The following is a 25,053-nucleotide window of genomic DNA, read 5'->3' as shown; positions in this document are numbered from 1 at the left end:
CAGTTCTATTAAATAAAAATCTTTAACTGTGGAATGACTTCATTTTATTGTAACAGATTTTTTTAGTAAACAGATTTTTTTTCCTTTTAGAGGAAAGAATAATTACCAGCACCAAGGTCTTAACATACTCATCCTAGAACAAATGCTCATAGCTTTCTCTTACCATGCACCTGTTGATGTAATAGAGCACCTCTGTGCTACTCTGGGTGTTAAAAAGATTTCTAATGCTGTTTTAGGGCTGTATATGTAATATTTAAAAGAAAGATGAACATCTTAAAATACTGAAGTCAACACTGCCAGTGGATTTTATTGTAAGTAATTTTAGTAGACACACCACAGCAAAAAGTTGTGACTATGCTGAACACAAGGTCTGAAGAACAAACTTACGGAGTACAGTCAAAGATGCTGTAGCAGAACACTGCCCATGGTAATTTTTTGCCTTGACTGTGTACTTTCCAGTGTCACTCACTGTGGCATTTCGAATCTCAAGCGAATATATATTTTTAGAGCGAGATACTCTGAGATGCGATGAAACTGCAATCTAAGGAGGGGAACAAAAATGGTTTCATTAAGATAAATTTTATTAATTCTATTTTTTCAAGTAAACATATTAAATGATTACTTACAGGTTGATTATTCTTTAACCACTCAACTTCAGGAGAAGGCTCCCCAGAGACTTCACAAGTGAACAACACGTCTTGCCCTTCATTGACATTTTGAGACTTAGGCTGCATGATGAATGCTGGTTCACTGGAGCGCTCTTTAGAAAGGGTCACAACATACTGGCATTTAATAATGCCTTCATCAGTTTTACCCTCACAGGTGAGTATACCTTCATCCTTATTACTGGCCTTTTTGATAGTTAGCGTGTGATCAGTTCCAGAAACGCCGTATCTGTAATCATCTGAATTTCTCAGCTCCATTCCATTTAGCACCCATTTTACTTCAGAGGCACCAGGAATGTTGGCCTTCACTGTCACTTTTTGCCCTGCAGACATTGTCATTTTAGTTGAAGAAGCTGTAATTTCTTTCATTTGTCTGATATCTTCTGTAACAGCTGACTTTTTAATGACTTCTTGAACTGCAGATTTCTCTTCAGTTGCCACTACTGATTTCTTCTGGCTAGAAACCATAAGTAACTCATCTTCTTTCTGGACTGTTTTATGAGATTCAGTTACACCTCTTACCTGGGAATAGATATTTTTAAATACTTGGCCAGTAAACTGGAAGTTAGTTTTTGAAACACCTCCTTCCCCAATAATTTCACAGGTGTATTCTCCTTTGTCAGATTCCATGAGGTCGTGGATTTTGAGCTCATAAGTGCCATCTGCTGCATAATGAAACTTGAAATGATGGTCTTCTTTCAGTTTTTTACCATCCTTATACCAAGCCACTTCTTTGACACTTAAAACATTGCTTTCAACTGCACAGGATAACTTTACCTTATCTCCAAGAGTTTCTGCTTTCAGATGTTGTTTAATCTTTGGTGGAGAAGCAGTTGGTAATTGTACTTTCTCTGTTACCATTTTGTCTGCAGGTGGTGACTTAGCTTTTGGGGGACTGCTGATGGGTTCAGGAGATTTCACTCGTTTAGGGGACTTAACTGGCTCTGGTGACTTTACACGAGGCTCAGGAGATTTGATCCTTGGAGGTGATATAATTGTTTTTTCAGGAATTGTTTTTCTTTGAATGGTCAAAGTAAAGTGGGCTTCCTGTCTTCCTTCAGAGTTTTCCACCACAACAGTGTAACTTCCTTCATCTGATACCTGGACGGAAGAAATTTCAAAGGTAGACTTGTACTGTGTTCGTGTTACTTGGAAGCGCCTTGAAGAAACAATAGGTTGACCTGCACGGAGCCATGTTATTGTTGGTGCTGGTTCACCATCAACATCACAGGAAAATCTTGCAGTCTCCCCTTCAGAAACTGTGATTGACCGCGGCTTTGTAAGGATTGTTGCTGGCAGAGTGCTTTTAAATGCTTTGTGTGAAGTCCTTTCTTCCAGTGATTTTTTTTCAGCTGCAGTGACTTTTTCTTCAGAAGCAGCATAGTGTTCATAAGATAAAAGTGATTCTCTTGTTGATGACACTTCTGATTTGACCTCTCTTACTGAGGAACTTGCTTCTGTTTCAGATGCTTTCTTAAACGAGGAGATTGCATATGCCTCTGTTTTTGTCAAGTCAGGCAAAATTGACCTTGGTACTTCTTCATCTCTCCTCTGGGAAGAGTATGTAGTGTAATCTCCTCCAGTAACATCTAGTGTTGCATAATCAGAGCATTCCCCTTTGTAGTTGGTGCATACGGCTCGGTATGTTCCACTGTCATCAATGTGGCAGTCGAGAATCTCCAGAGTTAATACACCACTCGTATTGGTGAAGTGTATCTTACTGCTCTCTTGGAGCTCAATACCATTGTGGTACCACTTCACTTCGGCGGTTGGTTTTGACTGGACATTGAGAATGAACCTAGTATTATGGCCACACGGTACGCGGTGTGAGCGCATCCTCAGGGTAATGCGAGGAGCGTGGTCAAGGGTGAAAGGCTGCTGAGTCAGAACTTCATATTTCCTTTCCATCGTTTTTTGAGTTTTCAGAGCAGATTTCATGGACTCGTATCTAGAAAATATATCAAATCTTGCCATCCTCTCAAACCGGGAGAGAGATCTTTCACTAGAAACTGGGCTAGGTGAGCGTGGTCGAGTTCTCTCTGGCGTTGGGGATCTTCTCTCACTTTCTTCAGGAGGCCGTGAGCGAGGTCGAATTAATTCAGATACAGGACGCATCAACTCAATGTAAGTTGGAGACAGGGATCTTCTTCTCCTTAGTAATCTAGAGGAGGGTGAAAATTCCCTGTGACCATATTGCACCATTTCTATTTCTTCTTCTTCTTCTGATGTGATCTCTGTTATTTCTCTTTCCCTCCTTCTCCTGAGTCTACTCTTTTCTTCCTCTGCCATATATTTAAGCTCACTCCTGTATCCAGAGAGTCGCTGATCAGTGCCAACAGGCCGGAGCAATTCTTCATCCTCCCGCTCATCCATTATTCTTTGCTTTTGTTTAGGTGGTCTGTAGGCAGCCCTGTCGTGACGTTGACGAAGCTCTGCATAGCTTGCACTTGTCTCAGCTTTAGTTGGAATGTGATAGCTTGAATACCTCAGCTCTCTTTTTCTTTCTTCCTCTGAACTGACCTGTGCTCCTGCAGTAGAATATCGAAGGGCAGACAGTTCAAAGCGTGGGGGCTTCTACTTGGTGGGGAAGCAGAAAAGCCTAACTTCCAGCTCCTCTTCAAGGCGCAGTCTTTCCTCTTCAGTTCTCTCTTCATGGCTAAGTAGTCATCTATCGGCATGAGCAATTCCTCATCAGACAAGTCACCAAGCGAGCGCCTTCTTGGTCTATAGTGATATTCATACTCTGGAGATGGCGTACGCCGGCGTGCTGGTCTCACAATTTCAAGATCGTCTTGTGTCAGCTTTGGTATGCGCCATTTAGGCTTGTACTGATCAGAAATGCGAGGCAGCGGCATCACATAGAATTGCTCCCACCTGGAAAGACGTATGCGTTTCTGGCGTTTCTGAACAGTCCTCTCAAGTTTTCCTGGCATTTCATACTGGTCTCGCAGCCTCTTGTACCACTTCATGTCTGACAGAGGCACAAAGTGTTTAATTTGCTGATCTTCCTCAAGAGCAGCATGTTTGCGAGGCTCTGGGATCTCATATGGCATACGAAGTCTCCTTTCCTCCTTCTCCTTCTTTTCTTCTTTCTGAACTTCATATTCACCTTTAACGGTCTTTGTGCTAACAGCTGGTTTATATAAGATAGCAGCTTCTCTGAGAGCCTCTTGTGCAGTTTGTGTCAATGGAACAGCTTCAACCCCAGAAAGGATTTCTGCCATTCGTAAGGTCTTGTCAATTTGCCTCTGTACATGTTTCTCCCGCTCTTCTTCTGTCTTTGTACTCACGCTTGACGTATTTCAAGCGTTCAACTTTTAGATAAGCTGACAGCTTGTAGATCCAGCACTGTTTGTAGCAGTAACTCTGTAGTAGCCACTGTCTTCTGGTAAAGTATCTCTGATGTGCAGAGCATAGTAATCTAAACCTTCATGAATTATATCAAAGTTGGGACCAAAGGACAGAGGTTGAACCATCTTTCTCCCATGTCAACGTTGGTTTTGGCACACCAGATACCCTGATCTCAAAACTGACATTTTGGCCTTCTTGACATTCAGCATTTGCCAGCAGTCTTTTAAACATTGGCCTGAGTGTGGCATCTGCTGGAGGGGGATGCGGAATCACAGTCAGCTTAGCTTTGCAGCTGTCTTCACCATATTTATTGCGTGCCACAATACTGTATTCAGCATCATCCTCTTCGGTGACATTATTGATGACAAGTTGATAAAGACCCTTATCTGATTCGAAAGTGTACTTCCTATCATCATCCCCAGGTTTGATTTTCTGGCCTGATTTGTACCATGTTACACGAGGTTCTGGGTGAACTGTTATTGTTACTCCAAACCTGACATTTTCTCCAACATATGCAGTGCGGTTATACAAAGGCAGAGTAAATTCTGGAGGATGCTCTAACAGTCTCATAGTATCAACCCGTCGTTTCACTTTTCTAACAGTTCTGCATCTGTAGTGCTCAGAAATTTCTCTCACACCTTTAACAAAAAAGTTCTGCATAAGAGCTGTCCTCACCATAATCATTCACCACCTTGCATCTGTAGGTGCCATCATCTGATTTAGAAACATCTTTGACATACATGGTTGCCACACCATCTTCATATTTGATTTCATATTCTCATTGCTTTCTAATTGCCTCATACCAAAGTACCATGTGACTTGTGTGGACTCATCATAGTTTTCAATCGTACATACATATTGGCATGGCCTCCTTCTTCTGCAACATTATGCTTTATCTGCCCAGCAATAGGCCCAATGTCTATTGGGGCAACTTTAACTTTAGCCACTGTTATGCCTTTCTGGGATCTAATTGCACCTCCACAGGAAATGCGGGCTACTGACACAACTGTGTTCCACTCCTTCTTTACTAGAGTTTGATAGTAACGCCTGTGCCTTAAGGTCTTAATAGTTTTGGTGCTGTCTTTTCTGTCTGCTGTTTTAGCCACACGTGATTAAGCGCTTCAGCAGCTGTCATCCGAGATTTTCTTTCCTTTACTAGTAGGCGATCAATGAAGTCCATGGCTTCGATGCTTATGTCTTTGAATGCTTCATCCTCAAAGCTGTATTCAGCATTTAGAATATTTTCAATTACTTGTTGGTTTGTTTCAGCGATGAAAGGGTTAAGGCCACTGAGAAGTATGTATGTTAGAGCACCAACTGACCACATGTCCGTAGCTGTGCTGACCAAGTCATGGTGATGTACTTCAGGTGCATAATATTCAGGAGAAGTGAACTGGAGTCTAAAGCTGTCTCCAGGCCTCAACTGTCTGGCTTGACCAAATTCAACAATTTTAATTATAGAGCTTCTTCTTGTGAAGTAAATTATATTGTCTGGTTTAATATCAAAATGTCAATGCTATGACGATGTAAAAATTCTAGTGCATCACAGACCTGGCGTACATAATTTACTATTTCTCTTTCATTAAGTTCGAATGAAGATGTGCTAATTCTTTCAAAGATGTCAACCCCCGAAATGAATTCAAAGATCATGACCAACTCTTCTAGGCTCTCAAATGACTCATGAAGATACAGGATATTTCGGTGCCTAGCAATGTTTAGGATGGAAATTTCTTTCTTTACCAAAACTTGGTCTGCACCCTTTACTTTGACAAATTTGGCTAGGTAAGTCTTTTTCGAAACTGCCTCAACACAGCGGTGTGCAATGCCAAACTGCCCACGTCCAAGCTCTTCTGCAATCATGTATTTGTCATAGAGCTCCTTTGTAGAATAGTGACCTGCTTTAGCTGCCGTAATTTCTCTGGTTTCGTCAACTTCTTCATCATAGTTCAATACTCTGGTCTTATCTTCCTTTGTTACAATTGGATCAGTGGGTTCAGAAGGCTGACTTTGGCCAAACTTGTTCTCTGCAATTACACGGAACTGGTAGGTGGTCTTGCCAAATAGGTTCACCACTGTGTATCGTGTATCACGAGCTTGTGCAACACGAATCCATCGCTCTGCTGTTGTAGCACGTTTCTCAACAATGTAGTTTATGATCCTGCTTCCACCATCAGTAGCTGGTTCATTCCAGGTTAAGTTGACTGAATCCCTTGAAATGTCAGTTACCTTCAAACCTCTTGGTGGATCAGGCACATCAGCCACATCTAATTCAACTGTTTTTTGATCAATTCCAAATCTGTTTTTGGCACAAACAATGTAAAACCCTGCATCTTTTCTGTCAACACCATTTGGGGAAAACAAGAGATGTGAATGACCGTGTAACAATGACTTGGTAGTGTCCATTAGTATCGATGAGATCTTGTCCCTTCTGCCATGTGATCACAGGGGCTGGCTTGCCACTGAATGGAATCTTGATGCTCACCACTTCCCCTCGGAGGGCATGAACAGCTCCCATGCCTTCCAAGTTTTTGGGCAAATGAATCTTTGCAGGAACTAGAATAGAAAGAGGAAGAAAAAACATGTAACCAAAAGCACATGAGAAGAGCATCAACAGTCTAAATATTCAAAATTAAAATGAATTTGTCTTGATTATCAAGACCCTTCATTCACCTTCAACATCCAGAGAGGCAGTGCCAGACACAGATCCTCCTTGGTTGGTAGCTCTAACTTGATATACTGTGGCATCATCATCTGTTACATTCGTGATGACCAGCTGGTGATATCCTCCCTTGAATTCCTGTATCTTGATCTTTTCCCCATCTGGCATGATTTCTTTGCCCTGTCTGTACCACTTGACAATTGGCTTAGGATGACCAGTGACTTTGCAGACAAATGTGGCATTAGCTCGAAATTTCACATTCAAATTTCTTAGTTCTTCCTTGAAATGTGGAGCTTTAATTGGTACATCAGATTTTGGAATGACTGGTTCGGATACCTCACTCCACTCACTTTCACCACCAAGATTTTCACATTTTACACGGAACTCATATTCAAGACCTTCAATAAGATCTTTTACAGAGTAGACTGTTTCACGAATTTCATCTGTTGTTACAGAAATCCACTTGTTTTGTTTTTTCTCACGCTTCTCAAGATAGTAAGTTCTAATCTTTGCGCCGCCATCACTTGCAGGTGGTTTCCATGAGACAACGCAAGAATCCTTTGTGATAGCACTTGCTACTGGCTGGCCAGGTTGTCCTGGTTTATCTGTAAAGAATAACAAAGGTCAAAAACTGAAGTGAGCTTGCGTTACTAATTAATTACAGGGTATGCTGGTTTTGGCTGGGGTAGAGTTAACTTTCTTCACAATGGCTACTATGGGGCTGTGTTTTGGATTTGTGCTGAACACAAGATTGATAATACAGAGATGTTTTTGTTATTGCTGAGCAGAGCTTACACAGAGACAAAGCCATTTCTTCTTTTTGCACTGCCATGCTGGTAAGGAAGTTGGGGGTGCCTGGGAAGGTGAGAGGAGACACAGCCAGGACAGGTGAGCCCAGCTGACCAAAGGGATATTCCAGACATATGACACCATGCTCAGTAATAAAAGGGGGGAAGGGTGGGACATTGGAAGTGATGGCATTTGTCTTCCCAAGCCACTGTTACGTGTGATGGGGGCCCTGCTCTCCTGGAGATGGCTAAACACATGGGAAGCAGGGAATTAATTCCTTCTTTTGCATTGCTGATGTAAGCAGCTTTCCCTTTTCCTATTAAATTGTCTTTATCTCAACCTAAGAGTTCTTCAGCTTTTACCCTTCTAATTCTCCCCTGATCCAACAGCAGTGATCAAACAGCTGTGTGGGGCTGGGCTTAAATGGAAACACAGGAGCGTACAGGCATTAATATGTTAGGTTCTACTTACCAAATGGAGGCTTTATAAAAACTACTGATGAGACCTCCAGTGCTTCACTAATGCCATACATATTCTGAGCAGAAACACGGAAATAATAGCCTGCATTTTCAGTTAGGTTAACAATTCTACAGGTTGTGCCTGAAATACTTGAAGACACAAGTTGCCATTCTGCTCCTTCCTTGGCTTCACGTTTCTCTATGATGTAATTGGTTATCATAACACCTCCATCATCCTCTGGTGGTTTCCAGCTTATCACCACAGAATTCTTCAGTATAGACTCTATAACAATTGGTCCTACTGGTTTATCTGGTTTATCTGTACAAGAAAAAGCACAAAATTTTTATTTGTATTTCCAGTCAATATTCGAAAAAAAAATTCCACAAAATACTGAAAAGAAAATGAATTACCTTGTATTTCCACATTAAGTACAGTGTCAACTGTTCCAAATGTGTTACTGAGTTGTACTTTGTACTTCCCAGCGTGAGTCTTGTGCTGGACATTCTTAATAGCAAGATGAGTATACTGTTCTGTGTTCTCAATAGTAATTGTTTCTGATCCTCTCAAAGGCTTGTTGCCATGGAACCAAGTTATTGCTGGTACTGGCCGGCCAATATACACAACATGAAGGCGGAGGGTGCCACCTGCACCTGCATAGTATTTCTCTTTCAATGGGAAGCCAGGGTGGAACTGAGGAGGAGCCTGCAATAGTAGCTTGCCACTAGTTTCAATTTCTCCAACATCATTGGTAGCCATACAAGTGTAGAGACCTTCATCCTCCTGTTCATCTGTCATTACTGTCAGCGTATGATTGCGTCCATCAGACGACATTTTGTATTTTCTGCTTTGTACCAGCTCTTTGCCAAAGCGGTACCATTTAATATCAGGCAAAGGTCTCCCAACAATCTGGCATGTCAGCTGAGCTGCCTCACCCAGTTTAGTTGTAACATCCTGCATTTCTTTTTTAATGGCAGGTGCTTCTCCAGCTGTGACAAAGAAAGTAAGAAGAAAATAATGATGATTACTATGACATTTTCCTCTATTACTATATTACTGTAAATTAGTTTTCATTTATACTTGATCCTCTTGAGAAACTGTCCTTTGGGATAGTCATGTTAGCAAATATTGCATAGGAAGTATCTTAAATGCAGCACCATGGTTTATGACGTACCAATATTACAACAATATTACAGCAGTAAATGTGACAGTGTATTTTTGCTTACATGTTAATTTAGTTTTCACTGCCATAGCAGTTCTTCGAGGTCTGCTGAGGCCAGTCTGATTTTCTGCAAAAACACGGAACTCATATTCTGTGGCCTCTAGCAAACCTCCTACTGTAAACTGCCTGTCCTTGATGCGTTCCTTATTGCATTTTTTCCAGGTGCTTTCTCCAGACTGGCGATATTCAACCCAATAGCCAAGGATCTCTTTGCCACCATCACTTTCAGGTCGTTCCCATTCTAATGTAATGCTGTCCTTAAAGATAGAAGTGATCTCAATTTCTCCAGGTTGGCTTGGTTTGTCTGAAAATTAAAATAAAACAGAAAATCAGTTTTTCTCAAAATGTCATTAAGATGCTCTTCAAAAGATCTGTTAATGCGAACATTATCTTACCGAATGGATCCTTGCATACAACTGGTTCAGAAGCAGGACTTGCTTCACTTTCACCAATGTCATTTTGAGCAATGACACGGAATTGATATTCAGCATCTGGAACAAGTCCTGTGACTGTGTACATTGTAGTGGTAATCTGTGTCTTATTATGCCGGACCCATTTTTCTGTAGATGTCTCTTTCCGTTCAATATAGTAGCCAGTTACACGAGAACCACCATCATCTTTAGGTCTGGACCAGGACAAGTTGACAGAACTCTTTGTAACATCAAGGACTTCAGGTGGATTGTTTGGAGGCTCTGGTGGATCTGTTAATAATGGTAATAATAATAATAAAAAAAAATAACAGTGACATAGCATTAATATTTCTGCATATATTGCTGCACTTTTAAATCATAATGTAGTTATTAATTTGGGGGGGGGGGGGGGAGGGGTTGAGTCTAAAAGAAAACTTACTTAGAGGTGTCTTTGGTACGGCTGGTTCTTCAGATTTGAGAGATTTGCTAATACCGAAATGGTTTTCAGCAGAAACACGGAAGTGATATTCCACATTTTCTTTGAGTCCTTTCACCACTAGTGATGTCCCTTTCACTCTAGAATCAACAGTGTACCAGGCAGTCTTCGGTACTTCTCTTCTCTCAACAATATAACCCAGAATATCTGCACCACCATCATCTGTAGGAGGTCTCCAGCTCACTCTGACAGAACGAGCTTGTATATCATCATACTCAAGTGGTCCTTCTGGTGGATTTGGAATGCCAATCACTCTGACTTTAATGTACACGGCTTTCTTGCCACACTTGTTTTCCAGTACCAAATCATAGGTGCCCGAATCTTCTCTTTCTGCATCTTTGATCACAAGTTCTGTGTGAGTCTCAGAAGTCGCAATCATGGCCCTCTTGCTGATATCCTGTCCTTCTTTTGTCCATTTGCATACTGGGATGGGCTTACCCTTAATGGGTATTGTAAGCCTAATTACTCCTCCTTGTCTCACCATGAGACCTTCTTGGTATTTTTCATCAAGTTCATAGTCAGGATATTCTGCAAACAAAAATAACATGTCATGCTATGTCCTTCTACAGATGATATCATACCTGCTTTGGGCAAAAAAAAATTTTGGGACAGCTTTCAACAAGAGCTAAGGCTTGAAATGTCTTACCAAGCATTTCTGTAATTTTGACTGTTCCTGGCACTTCAGCAGGTTCTCCTGGCCCGCCAGCATTACAGGCTAGCACTCGGAATCTGTACTCTGCACCTTGAGGAAGATGTGTCAAGGTGTATTCCCGAATCTTGGTTGGTGTAGTATTGCATTTGGTCCATTCAAATTGATCAACCTTCTGCATCTCAATTAAGTAGCCAGTAACTTTAGAACCACCTTCATCTTCTGGTGGACTCCAAGCCAGGGAGACAGATGTTCTTGTAGTATCGGTGACTCTCGGATTCTGAGGTTTACCTGGAGGAGCTGGAAGAGAAGATTAGATAGGCAGGTGGGATTTGTTTCTATGAATATTCAAAAGATGAAATAAATGCTAACTTTCAACTTACAATCTGTAATATGTCTATAGTGAATTTAAAAAGAAAAACTTTGAATGAAAGATTTTCACTAATATTTTCTTTGTTTTCTCCAGTCAGAATCTCATTTGTTAGTACACCCAGAAAAATTTCCAAATTAGAATTAATTCTACCATAATGCCATTCCCTTCTACCATCATGTGTTTAATATTTGTAGGAAATTACTTACCAATTGGATCTCTGGCAACAGCAGACTTGGAAGGACGGCTGGGTTTCCCAGTGCCTCTGGCATTGATTGCTGTGACCCGGTGTTCATATTCTAATCCTTCAACCAACCCAGTGGAACGGTAACGAGTCATGGTGACTGGAACTTTATTTGCACGGATCCATCTATCTGCTCTAACTTCTTTGCGTTCCACAATATAACCTGTAATCTGTGAGTCACCGTCATCTTCTGGAGGATACCAAGTCAATGTCATGCCATCCCGAGAGATATCAAACACTTCTGGAGTGCCAGGAGGACCAGGAATACCTGCAAAAACATGACATGGAATTAGTGAAGAAAGTGTCAGACAACTTTATACACTAGTATGATGTGGCATATTGTGAATAACAATGTAATATCAATGTCTTATCAAACTCTTTTATTAGCAGGTACCTAAGTAATTTACAAATCAGGTAAAACTTCTTGTTTTGTAATGGGGTAGAGAACTTTTTCAAGACTGATGGTAGACCTGAGCAGAAAATCCAAGTTTACCATCCACATTCTCTGCAGTACATCTATAATACCTATACAGATTTATGGATGGAATTTTTTCCTCTGGAAAATAACACCATTACTGTGCATTATAATGTACAATTTTATCTGGCAAAAGGAAGTAGCAACATCTAGAAAATTCTAGTATATGTGTGGATATATAAACCAATTTAAATATATATTTTCAATTTTAAAGATAGAGATTGAACAAAAATTAAGACTTACGGATTCTGCTCTTGCATTCTATAATTTCAGACTGCAGGTAAGATCCAATTCCAAAGCGGTTTGTAGCAGCTACACGGAACACATATTCTGCACCTTCAACAAGTCTGGTGAACTTAAATGTTGTCCTGGTTACTGACTCTGAAACTGGCAACCATCCAGGACGGTGAGCATCACGCTGTTCTACCACATACCCACTAAGGGCAGCTCCACCATCCAGCTCAGGAGGCTCCCATGAGATGGTTACATAATTTGCATCAATCTCATCAATTCTGATAGGTCCAACAGGAGGTCCAGGCTTGTCTAGGGAAAAAAAAAAGAAAAAGAAAAGAAGCTTACAAAACAGGTGCAAAAAAAGAATCATATTTCTCATGTAAAAGTTCAAATGGAGGAAGGTTATGGACAATTATTTTGATGAACTCTTACCAAGGATTATAACCTTTACTGCATCAGTAACTGTTCCACTTGTGTTCTTCAGTTCAAGTGTATACTCCCCTGTGTCATGTATGGTGGTCTCACGCACAGTTAATTTGGCCATTTTGGCAGAAGTCTCCATTTTGATGCGTTCTGATTCTTTTAGTTTAGAACCAGCAAAGAACCAAGATGCAGTTGGAGGTGGTCGTCCTTCAATTGGAATGGCTAATTCAATGGGCTTGCCAGCAGGTACATGGATTGTCTTCTGAGGTATTCCAGTGAAGTCAATCGTTGGTAGAACTAAGGAAAGCAAGTAATTGATATTTTAAATACCTGTTTTGTACCTATCACATTCTTTTGGTGTAAGCTTGACCCTATTGTTTTCAACAGTAGACACCTACCTTTTCGGTCTTGAACTGTCACTGCTGTGACAATCTCACGTGGTTCTGACACGCCCTTCTGATTCTGTGCTCTGACCCTGAACAAGTACTGTTCACCTTCATTGAGAGAAATAATGGTATGCTCGTAGACAGTAGGCTTCAACGTCACTACCTTCAACCATCTTTCTGTTCCAGCTTTGCTGGCCTCGATGACATAGCCAGTCAATCTGCTGCCACCATCATGCAGTGGCTTCTCCCAGGCAAGTGTAACAGTTGATTTAGTGGTGTCAATCACTTCAAGTTTTTGTGGTATCATGGGGACATCAGATACCAGTACTGCATCAGATGTTTCACAGCCTTCACCAATGCCGTAAATATTTTCTGGTAGTACTCTGAAATAATACAAAGCTCCTTCCAGAAGTCCAGTAACTCTGTAAAATGTCTTGCTGCATTTGGTAGTGACAGTCTTGTAAGCTCTCATGGAAGCTTCACGTTTCTCAATTATGTAATTGTTGACTGGGGCTCCACCATCAATGACTGGAATGTCCCAAGTAAGTGTCACAGAATCTTTTGATACTTCCTTAACTCTCACTGCAGGTGGTGGACCAGGTGTGTCTAAAACAAACAAACAAGATTTTTTTTCCCTTTTTGGATCCTTTCATTTTACAGTCAATGATTACTTCTGCATAAAACAAAAAATGCTGGGATTTGATTTGTAAACTAACACAGCTCCAGGAATTATGTATTTTCCTTTGGATTAGATTGTTTCTCTGACTTCTCATTCTCATGCTATTTAAACGCAAACTTCCTTTGGAAATGAATGACACATTTCTGAGCAATGAGCATGCAGAGTGCTGTAATGCTCACAGACAATTGTAGCAGTACTTACCGTAAACTTTCACAGAAATAGTTGCAGATTTTTTTCCTGATTGATTTTCAGCCTCAATGATGTATTTTCCAGCATCATACCGATTAACTTTATCCACAATAAGCAGAGTGTAGCTGTCTGTAGTATCAATAATGCCTCGACTCACAAGGTCAACACCTTGCTTGCTCCATGTGATTACAGGAGCAGGTCTGCCAGATACAGAGACCATTAGACGCAGGGAACCACCAGCTCTGACTGTAACTGTCTTCTTCAGATCATCAGCAAGCTCAAGTTCTGGTGTTTCTGATGAAGGGTATAAGAAATATGGAATTAGTTAATCTTACAGAAGTCTCAAAGGAAAATATAGGTTCCTTAAAACATATATTAGGTTTTCAAATTACCTATTCTTTCCACAGGTTCTATTTCTGCTGATGATTCGCTAAATTCACTCATACCATTCACGTTTGTTGCAGCAACTCGGAATTGGTATTTCTGGTTTGTTTTAAGACCAGTCACGGTGAATTCAGCATTCCTCAGAGTGGCGGTTGTATGTGCTCGATACCACTGTTCACTGCCTTCTTCTTTCATTTCAAGAACATAGCCTAAGAGGTCAGCACCACCATCATATGTGGGTTTTGACCATGCTAAACTGATGCTGTGCATTGTAGTATCCACAACTCTTGGAACTGAAGGTGATGCAGGAGTGTCTTTGAAAAAGAAGAAAATGCATTTTATATTGGTACAGAAAACATTTTACAGTCAAAACCAATTTCCAGACAGCTAATTCTAGGAAATGCATTTAATATGAACGAAAACTATACTATCCAATACTATCTAGTTCAGTGAGTTTATGTGTGGTTATAGGTTTCTTAGTTAAAGTGTCAATGTGAGTTAATGCTCCATTATTATAAATAAATATTAAAACATGTTTTAAATATAGAAACTTACATGATGGTTCTTTACATAACATGTATTGTGAAGCTTCACTAGGTTCACTGTTTCCAGCAGCATTCACTGCAGTGACACGGAACTGGTACTGGCCCCCTTCCATGAGACCAGTGACTTTCAGTCTGGTGTCATAAATGGTATAATCTCTATTCACTCGTGTCCAGCGCAGACTCTTCCTTTCACGTTTGTCCACAAGATAGTCCTTAATCTCACTGCCACCATCTGATTCCGGTTTCGACCACTGAATAATGATATGCTCCTTGCCAACACTCACTTCTTCAGGAGCACCAGGCTGTGTTGGAATAGCTATTTTTCAAAAAGGTGAGAAAAAAAAAGAGATTGTTCAGCACATTGTTTATCCATGAGAATTATTCCACAAATTCTGATGCAGAAGGGAAGTAGTAACACTCACTGAAAGCATTCCTGGCAATCACAGTTTCTGATTCAAGTGGAACACCTGGTCCATATTTGTTGACAGCTCTCACACGGAAAATGTATTCATTATTTTTAATAAGTTTTGTTACCACAGTTGATAAAGTCTGGCATTCAGCCTCAACAATAACCCAGTGAAGTCTGCTGGTTTCACGCCTTTCTATGACGTAGTGAGTGATTTCTGCACCTCCATCTTCCTCAGGAATGTTCCATGCCAGAGTACATTTCTCTTCTGTTACTCTGCTAACTGTGATTTTGCCTGCACATGGACCTGGTGAATCTGTGTATGAATCAAAATAAATACTGTCATTAGTGGCTAAGGAAAAGCTTCTCATTTAAAAGAATGCTGATTTTTTTTCAGTATACTAAGTATTAATACTAATCACGGGATACATACCAAGCACTTTGACAAGAACAGAAATTTGTTTCATTCCACTGGCATTTTTAACTGTTAGGGTATATTTTCCACTATCACTTCTGTCACAGAACTTGATAATTGCAATAGCTCGTTTGTTGGTATATTGCAGAGATATCTTTTCACATAGCTCCAGTTCCCTGTCACCTTTGGACCAGAAGACTTTTGGTTCTGGTTTTCCACCAACAGCTGCATCAAGAACAAGATCTGATCCAGCCCTAATGCTCAAAACTTCTCCGTGCAGTCTGGCATCAAGTTCAGCCTTTGGTGGTGCTGGAAAACGAGATTTGGAAAAAGAATTACATGACAGTACTAAAAATAGAACATTATGTTTTTAATTGTTCCAAGTAAATATTCCTTACTGTATTCATCTTTGCAAATTACAGCACCAGTTGATTCGGATCCTTTGCTAATCACACCAGCAGCATTCTTTGCCAGTACACGGAATTCATAGGCTTCATCTTCACTAAGAGCTGTCACAGTAAAAAAGTTTTCTGAGACAATGGTATAATTGCATTTCAGCCAACGTCCATCACCGGATTCGTTATATGGTTTGCGCTCAACAATATATCCGATTATTTTGCTTCCACCATCATAAAGTGGAGGTGACCAGCTCAGCGACACTGTAGATCTGGTGACATCTGTTACTTCTGGTCTTCCTGGTGGATCTGGAGGAATAGAGCAGAAAAAATGAGAAATGCAATCCTATTTTAGCTTAAGTAACAACATAACTCTAAAAGTAATACTTACCAACTGGATTTTGAGCCACTACAGGTCTGGAAGCTTCACTAGCTTTGCTAACACCCGCAGCATTTAGAGCATAGGTTCTGAATTGATATTCTAGGCCTTCCACCAACCCTGTGACTTTATAGTTGCAGTCACAGCATGGTACTTTGTTCTCCTTCACCCAAAGGATGGTGTTGCGCTCCTTCTTTTCCACCCAATATCCAATGACTTTGCTGCCACCATCATGATAGGGTTCCTCCCAGCGAATGGCCATGGCACTTGCAGACACAGAATAGACTTCTGGCCTTGAGGGTGGGCTTGGTGGGACTAAACATGAAAAAGGTGGGGAGGAAAATGTTAGTAATTATAAACACCTCAGTCGGAAGAAAAGAACAAATTCAGAAGTGTTTCACTTACCAAATGGATGCTCAGCAACTACTGTTTTTGATTCAACTGGCTTGCTGACACCAAATCTATTTTCTGAGCTCACTCGGAAACTGTACTCTTGATATTTTGTGAGATGACTGACTTTGATCTGTGTGCGTTTCACACTGGAATTCACCAGCTGCCATGCTGTTGTGCCAGATTCACGTTTCTCTACAATGTAGTTTGTAATGTCACTGCCACCATCATCTTCAGGTTCTTTCCAGGTCAACACACAGGACTCAGCAGATACAGACGATATTTCAATTGGGCCAGTGACAGGACCTGGCCTTCCTATGACTACCACTGTGACAGTAAATGTTTTCACGCCAGCAGTGTTCTCAAGTGTAAGGTAGTATTTACCAGAGTCACCTCTCATACTGTCTTTTACAGTCAGCGTGGTTCGGTCTTTTGTTGTCTTGATGGTCACTCTTTCAGTTTCCTTCAGCCTCATCTCCTCAAGTTTCCATGTCACTTTTGGAGCTGGGCGCCCACTGATTGGTATATCAATAGTAAAGGTGCTTCCAGCCTTGCATGTTATAAGCTGTCTGCTTATGTCACTGAGATCTGCTGTTGGTTCAATCTGTGGCTCCTTAACAATAACAGAAGAGAAAGCTTCTCTTGGCTCACTGTAGCCAGCATCATTCTTCGCCTTGACCCGGAACTCATATTCTGTGTTCTCCACTAGGCCTTCAACAGTGAAAGTAAGTTGCTTGGTTTGTCCAGCTCCAGTCCAGGAGTCAGATCCTTTTTGTCTCATTTCAAGAAGGTATCCAGTAATACGGCTACCACCATCATGATCAGGTTTAAGCCAAGCTAAAACTACAGAAGATTTGGTTGTATCAACAATATCTAGTCTCTTAGGTGGAGCAGGTTCTTCTGTGGCCACAACTGGTTCTGTTAATTCACAGGGTTCACCTACGCCATATTCATTTTCTGCTGATACTCGGTAGTAATATGGCATACCTTCTGCTAGATCTGTGACCTTAAAGATTTGTCGAGTGCATTTTGAACTCACTACTTGCCAGCTACGACGACTTGCTTCACGTTTTTCCACAACATAGTGATGGATACGAGAACCTCCATCCAGAACAGGAGCATCCCACATTAAAGTAATAGATGTTCGAGTCACATCTTTAAAGGTAATAGGACCTGGTGGACCAGGTGTGTCCAAAACCTTGACAGTAAATGTAATAGACTTGCTTCCACTGTTGTTTTCTACAGTAAAGACATACTTGCCAGCATCATTTCTATTGCATTCCTCTACAGTCAATGTGCTGAATGAATCAGTTGTTTGAATGTCAGCACGCAAACTAAGATTAGCATCTGCTTTGGACCACACTGCAGTAGGAACTGGCCTTCCAGAGAAGGCAATAAACAGACGAATGCTCGCACCTGCTCTTACAATATGAGTCTGCTTGAAGTTTGCATCAATGTCAATTTCAGGTGCAGAAAGCCTGTCCACAGTTTGGACTGAAGCAGGAACTTCGCAACTTTCTCCTCTGCCGGCACCATTGACAGCACTAACTCTGAATTTATAGTGTTCTCCTGCCTCCAAATCAACAACGGTATATTTAGTAGCAATAACAGTCTCTGCATTGACTTTCTGCCATGCTTCAAGATCAGCTTTGCACATCTCAATGATGTACCCAATTATTTCCATGCCTCCATCAAAAACTGGCTTTGTCCACTCTAAGCTCACACTAGTCTTTGATGTGTCTGTCACCTTGACAACATTAGGAGCACTTGGTGGGCTGACTGGTTCTCTGCATTTAATCAGCTTCGAAACATCGCTTGGAGGTCCGACCCCTGCAGCGTTTTCAGCCATGACATGGAACTCGTACTCATTGCCTTCAATAAGGCCAGTTACTCTGTATCTGTTCTCAGTAATGGGCCTCTTACTGGATACTTTAACCCAGCGCATGCTCTTCTTTTCTCTCCTTTCAAGAATGTACTCATTTATCTCGCTTCCACCATCTGACTCTGGTCTTGCCCATGTGAGTGTGATACTGTCTCCTGTTACATTGGTAGGCTCTGGAGTTCCTGGTGCATCAGGGAGAGCTAAAAACAAAGAAAAATGTCATTAGAAGGACAAGATGGTAACTCCGTGGGTATTTGTGCAGAAGGAGGGGGAAACTTACTGTAAGGTATTTGTGCGATAACTGGATCAGACTCCAATGGTCTGCCAACTCCGAATTTGTTCACTGCAGAGACACGGAACTGATACTCATTGCCCTTAATTAATTTAAGTGCTGTATAGCTGCAAGCTTCACATTTATCTTCAACTAATGCCCAAGCAATCCTGCTGGTTTCACGTTTTTCAATTATGTAGTGAGAAATAGAAGCACAGCCATCATTAGCTGGAGGCTCCCACCATAATGTGACTTTTTCTCCAGTGATGTTTGTGAATCGTATTGGTCCACCAACTTTTCCTGGTGTGTCTGCAATATCAAAGGTTCAGAGTTATAATTTGCTGACACTTAGAATAAAATACTATTTTTAAAAAAGCATGCTGAAAGTGCTTGGTGCAGTACCTTGTACTCTGATGGTAATATCTTCTCGTTTAGTGCCTGATGCATTTTTGGCTTCTACTGTGTACACTCCACGATGTTCCCGGACAGCATCTCTAATGAAGATTGTACTATGTCCAATAGCTGTAGTTATTTCTATATTCATCATTTTATCAATCTCTTTACCATCCTTAAACCATGTCACTTTAGGTACTGGACGTCCTCTGATTAGAGCTTTAAGTCTAATGCTCTCCCCAGCTTTAACAGTAAGGCCTTCAAAGTGTTCAGCACCAAATTCAATTGTTGGAGCAACTAAAAAAGGAAAATATAAATCAATTTATAATACTTTTCTGGTACTATTCTAAATGTATTAATTATAAAAGTCTGTGAAATATAAAATTATTTCCCTTACAAAACGGCATTCTCTAAATAGCAGTTATTATATGAATGAAAAACTTATTTTTCCTCTAAGTCTCCATAAGTGCATCATATATATATATTTGCACATATATAAAGGTGAAAGGTACGGTTGATATGTGGTGTTAATAGTATGCCAAGCGACCTGAGGCACATTTTAATTTTGAAATTATTCTGTGCATCGGAATATTACAGTCCATGCCTTCTTTCCAATTTTGCTGCTGCTGCTTATCCAAGAGCAATGTAGAGTGCTATGCTTTTCAGCAATTGATTATGTATGTCTGCCAGATTTGGATCTTTAATTTAGACCTTCCCACCTTGGAGTATGAACATAAATGTTCTGAATTGACTGGGAGGACCTCAGTCACAAGTTCTTTGCCCCTTGACTTCCCACTTCCCATCAGTACAGCCAGAAGCTATCTGGCTTCAATACCCAAGCATATTAAAAATAATTCTTACCATTTTCATCTCTGGTCATGATATAGCCTGAAGACTGTGAAGGTGGGCTGATGGTACCAACAGCATTTCTTGCGAGCACTCTGAATTCATATCGGTCACCTGGACTGAGCCCTGTGACTGTGTATTGGCACTCACTGACATCAGTAAAGTTACACCTGAGCCAGCGGTCTGCACTTCCTTGCCGCTTCTCAATGCTGTAAGCCACAATCTTACTGCCTCCGTCACGCAGAGGAGGGTTCCATTTCAGGGTGATGGTTTCCCTAGTGACATCAATGTAATCAGGAGTACCAGGTGGGTCTGAAAGGGAAATAATGAAGATTTATTTTTATTACTGCTCACAATAATCTACAAGAACAGAATTTTCTTGGATGAGTGGTTAGTTATTCACTTACCCACTGGAGAAACTGCCAAAGTAAATTTGCTTGGCTCACTAGCTCGGCTTAGACCTGCAGCGTTTTCAGCATATACTTGGAATTGGTAATCCAGGCCCTCAAGCAGTCCAGTAATCCTGTATTCTCTGTTAGATATTAATGCAACATTAACCTTCTGCCACAAAATACTGTTTCTTTCCTTCTTTTCAACATGGTATCCCATAATCTCCGAACCGCCATCATAAACGGGAGCATCCCAAGAAATGCTCATTCCATCAGCAGTTACGTTGTATACAACAGGCTTGCCTGGGGCACCTGGTGGTTTAAACTGGTGCTTTGCCACAACATCTGCTGAGACAAGAGGTGGGCTCACTCCGTATCTGTTTTCTGCACGAACTCTAAACTGATATTCAGTATCTTTTACAAGGTTTGGTACTTTGAAGGTTGTTCTTGCAGCACTTGAACACACCAGCTTCCAGTTCATTTGTGATGTTTCTCTCTTCTCAATACTGTAGCCAGTAATTTCTCCTCCCCCGTCATCATCAGGAGCCTCCCATGACAAAACTACACTATCTGCTTTGATTTCATCTATTCTTAAAGGTGCTTTTGGCTTAGACGGAGGACCAAGAGTGATTACAGTGATTGTGAATGACTTTCTGCAGACTACATTATCAAGAATTAAAGTATATTTGCCACCATGCTCCTTTTTCACATTCTTGATACTTAAACTTATCTTGTTTTCAGTTTTCTTGAAACGAAGATGTTCTGTTTCTTTAAGAGGGAGATTGTCCTTGAGCCAGCTCATTGATGGATTAGGTTTACCTTTATAGGGCAATTCAGCGTGCAGATTATGTCCAATTCTTACTGCAATCTGACCTCCAGGAATATCAGAAAGGTCAGCCTCAGGTGTTATTATAAGTTCTTTCACAGTAATGGGTCCAACAGTAACAGAGTCACTCATGCCTTTTTCGTTTTTAGCAAAGACTCTGAATTCCATGACAGAAAGCTCTTTAAGTTTGTCAGCTACAAATTCACAGCTCTTGCTTGTGCCTGCATATGTCCATTCTTTCTCTTCCTGAAGTTTCTTTTCAATAACATAGTCTGATATAATGCTACCACCATCATAGTCAGGTTTGCTCCACTGCAATTTAACAGAACTCTTTGTAGAGTCTTTCATGGTTAGGTCTTTTACAGGTCCAGGTACGTCAGCAGCTTTCACTGGTTCAGTTGTCTCACAAGGTTCACCTAATCCAATTTCATTTTCAGCAAGAACACGGAAAAAGAATGCAGTCTTTTCTGACAGGTTAGTCAGTTTAAAGGTGGTATGAGAACACTTGGTTGTAACAGTTGACCAGGCCCTCTTTGTAGCATCTCTTCTTTCAACAACATAATTTGTTATTTCAGAGCCACCATTGATGAGAGGTGGCTCCCAGACCAGTGTAACTGTGCCACGAGAAACATGCTTGAGCTGCAGCTTCTGGCATGCAGAAGGTGTGTCAAGTACTTTTACATTCACAAATGATGATTTTGCTTCCCCAACTCCATTTTCAATTGTAAGAACATATTTTCCTGTATCATTTCGTGTAACTTGAGGAATAACAACTAGCGTAGATGATTCTGTGTTTTGGATGATATATCTTTCATCAGTCCCAAGATTCTTGTCCCCCTTTCTCCATGTGACTGTTGGCGGAGGTCTTCCCTTGAATGGAATCATTATTTCCACATCTTCACCTGCTTTAGCGACAATAGATGTCCGAAGAGCAACATCCAGATCAATCTCTGGTGCCACTGTGGAAATAAATAAAAAATTAATAATGCATACTTGGAATGTAAAATAAGAAATGGTTAAAAAAACCCCAAACACACAGGAAAATGATAAATCACAAAGAAATACAGTACCAAGAATATCTTTAGCTTGAACGGGTTCCATCATTTCAATAGGCTCTCCTTGTCCAGCACAATTCATAGCAGATACACGGAAATAGTAATTAACACTTGGCTGAAGGTGGGATACTACATATTCAGTTGTTCTCACTTCTCCCTTGGTACTGACTACAGTCCATTCTTGCTCTTCACCTTCCCTCTTCTCCACCACATAGTGGGTAATTGGACTTCCTCCATCATAGGCAGGTTTAATCCAGCCAAGGGTAACAGATGTCTTGGTTGTATCCACAACTTTCAGCTTTGTTGGTGTGCCTGGCTTATCTGTAAATGATAGTTTATGGGGGAAAAAACACCAATCAGAATCCCGTTAATTGTAAGAGGAAGAAAATCTGCCCTCAATTACGTTGGTATAATCCCAGCCTAGCTACTAATTTTCCATTGCTTTCTAACCTGTTGGAAGAAATGCACATTGACTCTTACCAACAGGATCTGCAGCTTTGTAGAAGTCAGAAGCCTCAGAGAAGGGACCTGGTCCAGCTGCATTGACGGCACAAACTCGGAAATGATATTCGCTATTTTCGGTCAGACCTGTTACTTTCTGTCTGGTGTCCCGAATGGTTTCTTTAGAGACCTTGAACCAACTCAGACTCTTCTTGTCTCGTTTCTCCAGAAAATATCCTGATATTTCACTGCCTCCATCAACAGTGGGCCTACTCCAGACAACAGTCATAGAATTCTTGGTTATCTTCGTGACTTCTGGTGTACTAGGTGGTCCAGGTGTAACTGAATAAAAAAATCATATGTCAGTAAATCAGAGCTACTTACAAACAGTACACAAAAAAATTCAGTTGCATAAGTTATTTTATGGAATTTATTTCTTACCAAATGAATTTTTGGCTATAACGGGCTCAGATTCCAGTGGATCACCAATTCCAAACTTGTTCACACCACGGACACGGAACACATACTCATTTCCTTTGATGAGTTTTGTTGTAGTTATGATACATCCCTCCAGTTTTTCAGAAATTAAAGACCATACAACCCGACTTGTTTCCCGCTTTTCAACAACATAGTGTGTTATAGGTGCACCACCATCATCTGCTGGTGGGTCCCACGTTATTGTAATCTTTTCAGCAGTGACTGTCTTAAACTGTATAGGTCCACCTGGGGGTCCTGGCTTGTCTGTGGAAGGCAGAAGAAAGATGTTAAGTATTCACTACTGAATTATTGTTTAATAGTAAAATGCAGGTGCATCTCAAGACTTACCAAGTATCTGTACTCTAATATGGGCTGATGCTGAACCCATGGCATTCTTCAATTTTAATTCATAGGTGCCACTGTCGAGTCGATTTGCATCCTTGATGAGTATAGAAGCAAATTCTGTTGTGCTTTCAAAAGACACTAGTGCACTGGTTAGTACCTCATTGCCATTTTTGAACCATTCAATTGTGGGTATAGGCTTGCCTGAGATGCCTAGTTTTAGCTTAACTGAAGTTCCTGCTTTGTATTTCACCACTTCTGTATATTCTGGCGGCACATCGATTTCAGGTGCACCTTAAGAAAAAATAAGAATAAGTTAAAAACATGTTTATTGTAGCCCTGTATTTAATAAAATCCGCCAATAACACTACCTTATTTAATCTAATAGTTAAAGGTATTTAAAAAATACAGATCAAAGTAAGAGTGCATATATAACTTTAATCATAAACCTAGAGTAAGTTAGAACTTATCCTCTGAAGAAAAGACAATTACATGTATAAATATAACCACTTGAACCACTGGCAGACTTCTTTTGCTCAGAGAATAAAGATACCAGAAGACTTTAAAAATGGAGATACAGCCAAAGATGCTCCTTACAATCATGCCCAAATGCTCACAGTCATGCTTCTTGAATCAACCACGGTAAACTAACCTTCCATATATTTAAAAGACCATGAATCTACAAAACAGCACAGCCATTGTTCTAGTACACCAAAATTATATAATTATATCATTGCAAAACTCTTACCGTATGTATCAACACATGTGATAGGACCCACAACATCTGAGGGATTACTGATGGAACCGACAGCATTCTTTGCAAAGACCCGGAATTCATACTTGGAATTCTGTGTCAGGCCAGATACTGTGAACTGAGTCTCAATAACATTGGTGAAGCTAGCTTTTGTCCATCTGCCATCTGGAAGATCACGTTTTTCTACGATGTATCCAGTGATTTTGCTACCACCATCAAATGCTGGTTTCTGCCAGGAGAGAGTGATAGCGGTCTTGGAAATATCTGAGGCACGAACGTTTCTTGGTGGTTCTGCAGAAGAAAACAACAATATTGCCAATAATTAACAGCTATTTCGAATATTGTCTTATTGTACAGAACAGATTATCACAGGGGAACAAAATGGCTGGGCTTCATTATTTCATAGAGAGTACATACCACAAGCATCAATTGCAAGGACTGGATCAGAAGGACGACTTGCTTTTCCAATGCCAGCTGCATTTTCTGCATAAACTCTAAATTCATAGATAAGGCCAGCGCTGATTGTGGTGACTTTGAAATGAGTGGTACGAATAAGGGTCTTGTTAGCCTTCTGCCATAATATGCTATTTCTGTCTTTCATTTCCAGGTGATATCCAGTGATAGCACTACCACCATTAGTGACTGGTTCATGCCATCCAACAGTAATACTCTCTCGGGTAACATTAGTGACCCATGGTGTAGAAGGAGGGCCCGGTGTAGCTGATGATAGCAAAAGAATTGATTGTTAACAAAACTGTATTTTCAA

General features: G+C 40.7%; 1 protein-coding gene across 1 annotated transcript in view; it reads right to left on the bottom strand.

Moving 5' to 3' along the window:
- The window catches only part of TTN (titin), a 235,038-nt gene that overhangs the window by 2,237 nt on the left and 207,748 nt on the right, over positions 1–25,053 (bottom strand). Inside the window, 41 exon segments of the mRNA XM_071434272.1 lie at positions 388–541; positions 627–3,311; positions 3,314–3,946; positions 3,948–3,991; positions 3,994–4,135; positions 4,137–4,664; positions 4,666–4,793; positions 4,796–4,879; positions 4,882–5,097; positions 5,100–5,528; positions 5,531–6,368; positions 6,370–6,569; positions 6,687–7,280; positions 7,936–8,241; positions 8,334–8,909; positions 9,147–9,446; positions 9,538–9,843; positions 9,992–10,576; positions 10,695–10,997; positions 11,277–11,579; positions 12,030–12,329; positions 12,453–12,740; positions 12,842–13,435; positions 13,710–13,991; positions 14,090–14,395; positions 14,637–14,942; positions 15,049–15,348; positions 15,466–15,756; positions 15,846–16,151; positions 16,234–16,536; positions 16,627–18,693; positions 18,774–19,073; positions 19,167–19,454; positions 20,019–20,315; positions 20,411–22,177; positions 22,289–22,594; positions 22,754–23,056; positions 23,156–23,455; positions 23,540–23,827; positions 24,282–24,578; positions 24,705–25,007. Coding sequence (XP_071290373.1) covers positions 388–541; positions 627–3,311; positions 3,314–3,946; positions 3,948–3,991; positions 3,994–4,135; positions 4,137–4,664; positions 4,666–4,793; positions 4,796–4,879; positions 4,882–5,097; positions 5,100–5,528; positions 5,531–6,368; positions 6,370–6,569; positions 6,687–7,280; positions 7,936–8,241; positions 8,334–8,909; positions 9,147–9,446; positions 9,538–9,843; positions 9,992–10,576; positions 10,695–10,997; positions 11,277–11,579; positions 12,030–12,329; positions 12,453–12,740; positions 12,842–13,435; positions 13,710–13,991; positions 14,090–14,395; positions 14,637–14,942; positions 15,049–15,348; positions 15,466–15,756; positions 15,846–16,151; positions 16,234–16,536; positions 16,627–18,693; positions 18,774–19,073; positions 19,167–19,454; positions 20,019–20,315; positions 20,411–22,177; positions 22,289–22,594; positions 22,754–23,056; positions 23,156–23,455; positions 23,540–23,827; positions 24,282–24,578; positions 24,705–25,007 — 19,146 coding nt within the window.

The sequence above is a fragment of the Agelaius tricolor genome, unplaced genomic scaffold (genome assembly GCF_023055355.1).
Source record: "Agelaius tricolor isolate 1412-34295 unplaced genomic scaffold, bAgeTri1.0.p SCAF_10, whole genome shotgun sequence".
NCBI lineage: Eukaryota > Metazoa > Chordata > Aves > Passeriformes > Icteridae > Agelaius > Agelaius tricolor.
The sequence above is the reverse complement of the archived record's forward strand: the minus strand, read 5'-3'. Positions and strand labels throughout refer to the sequence as shown.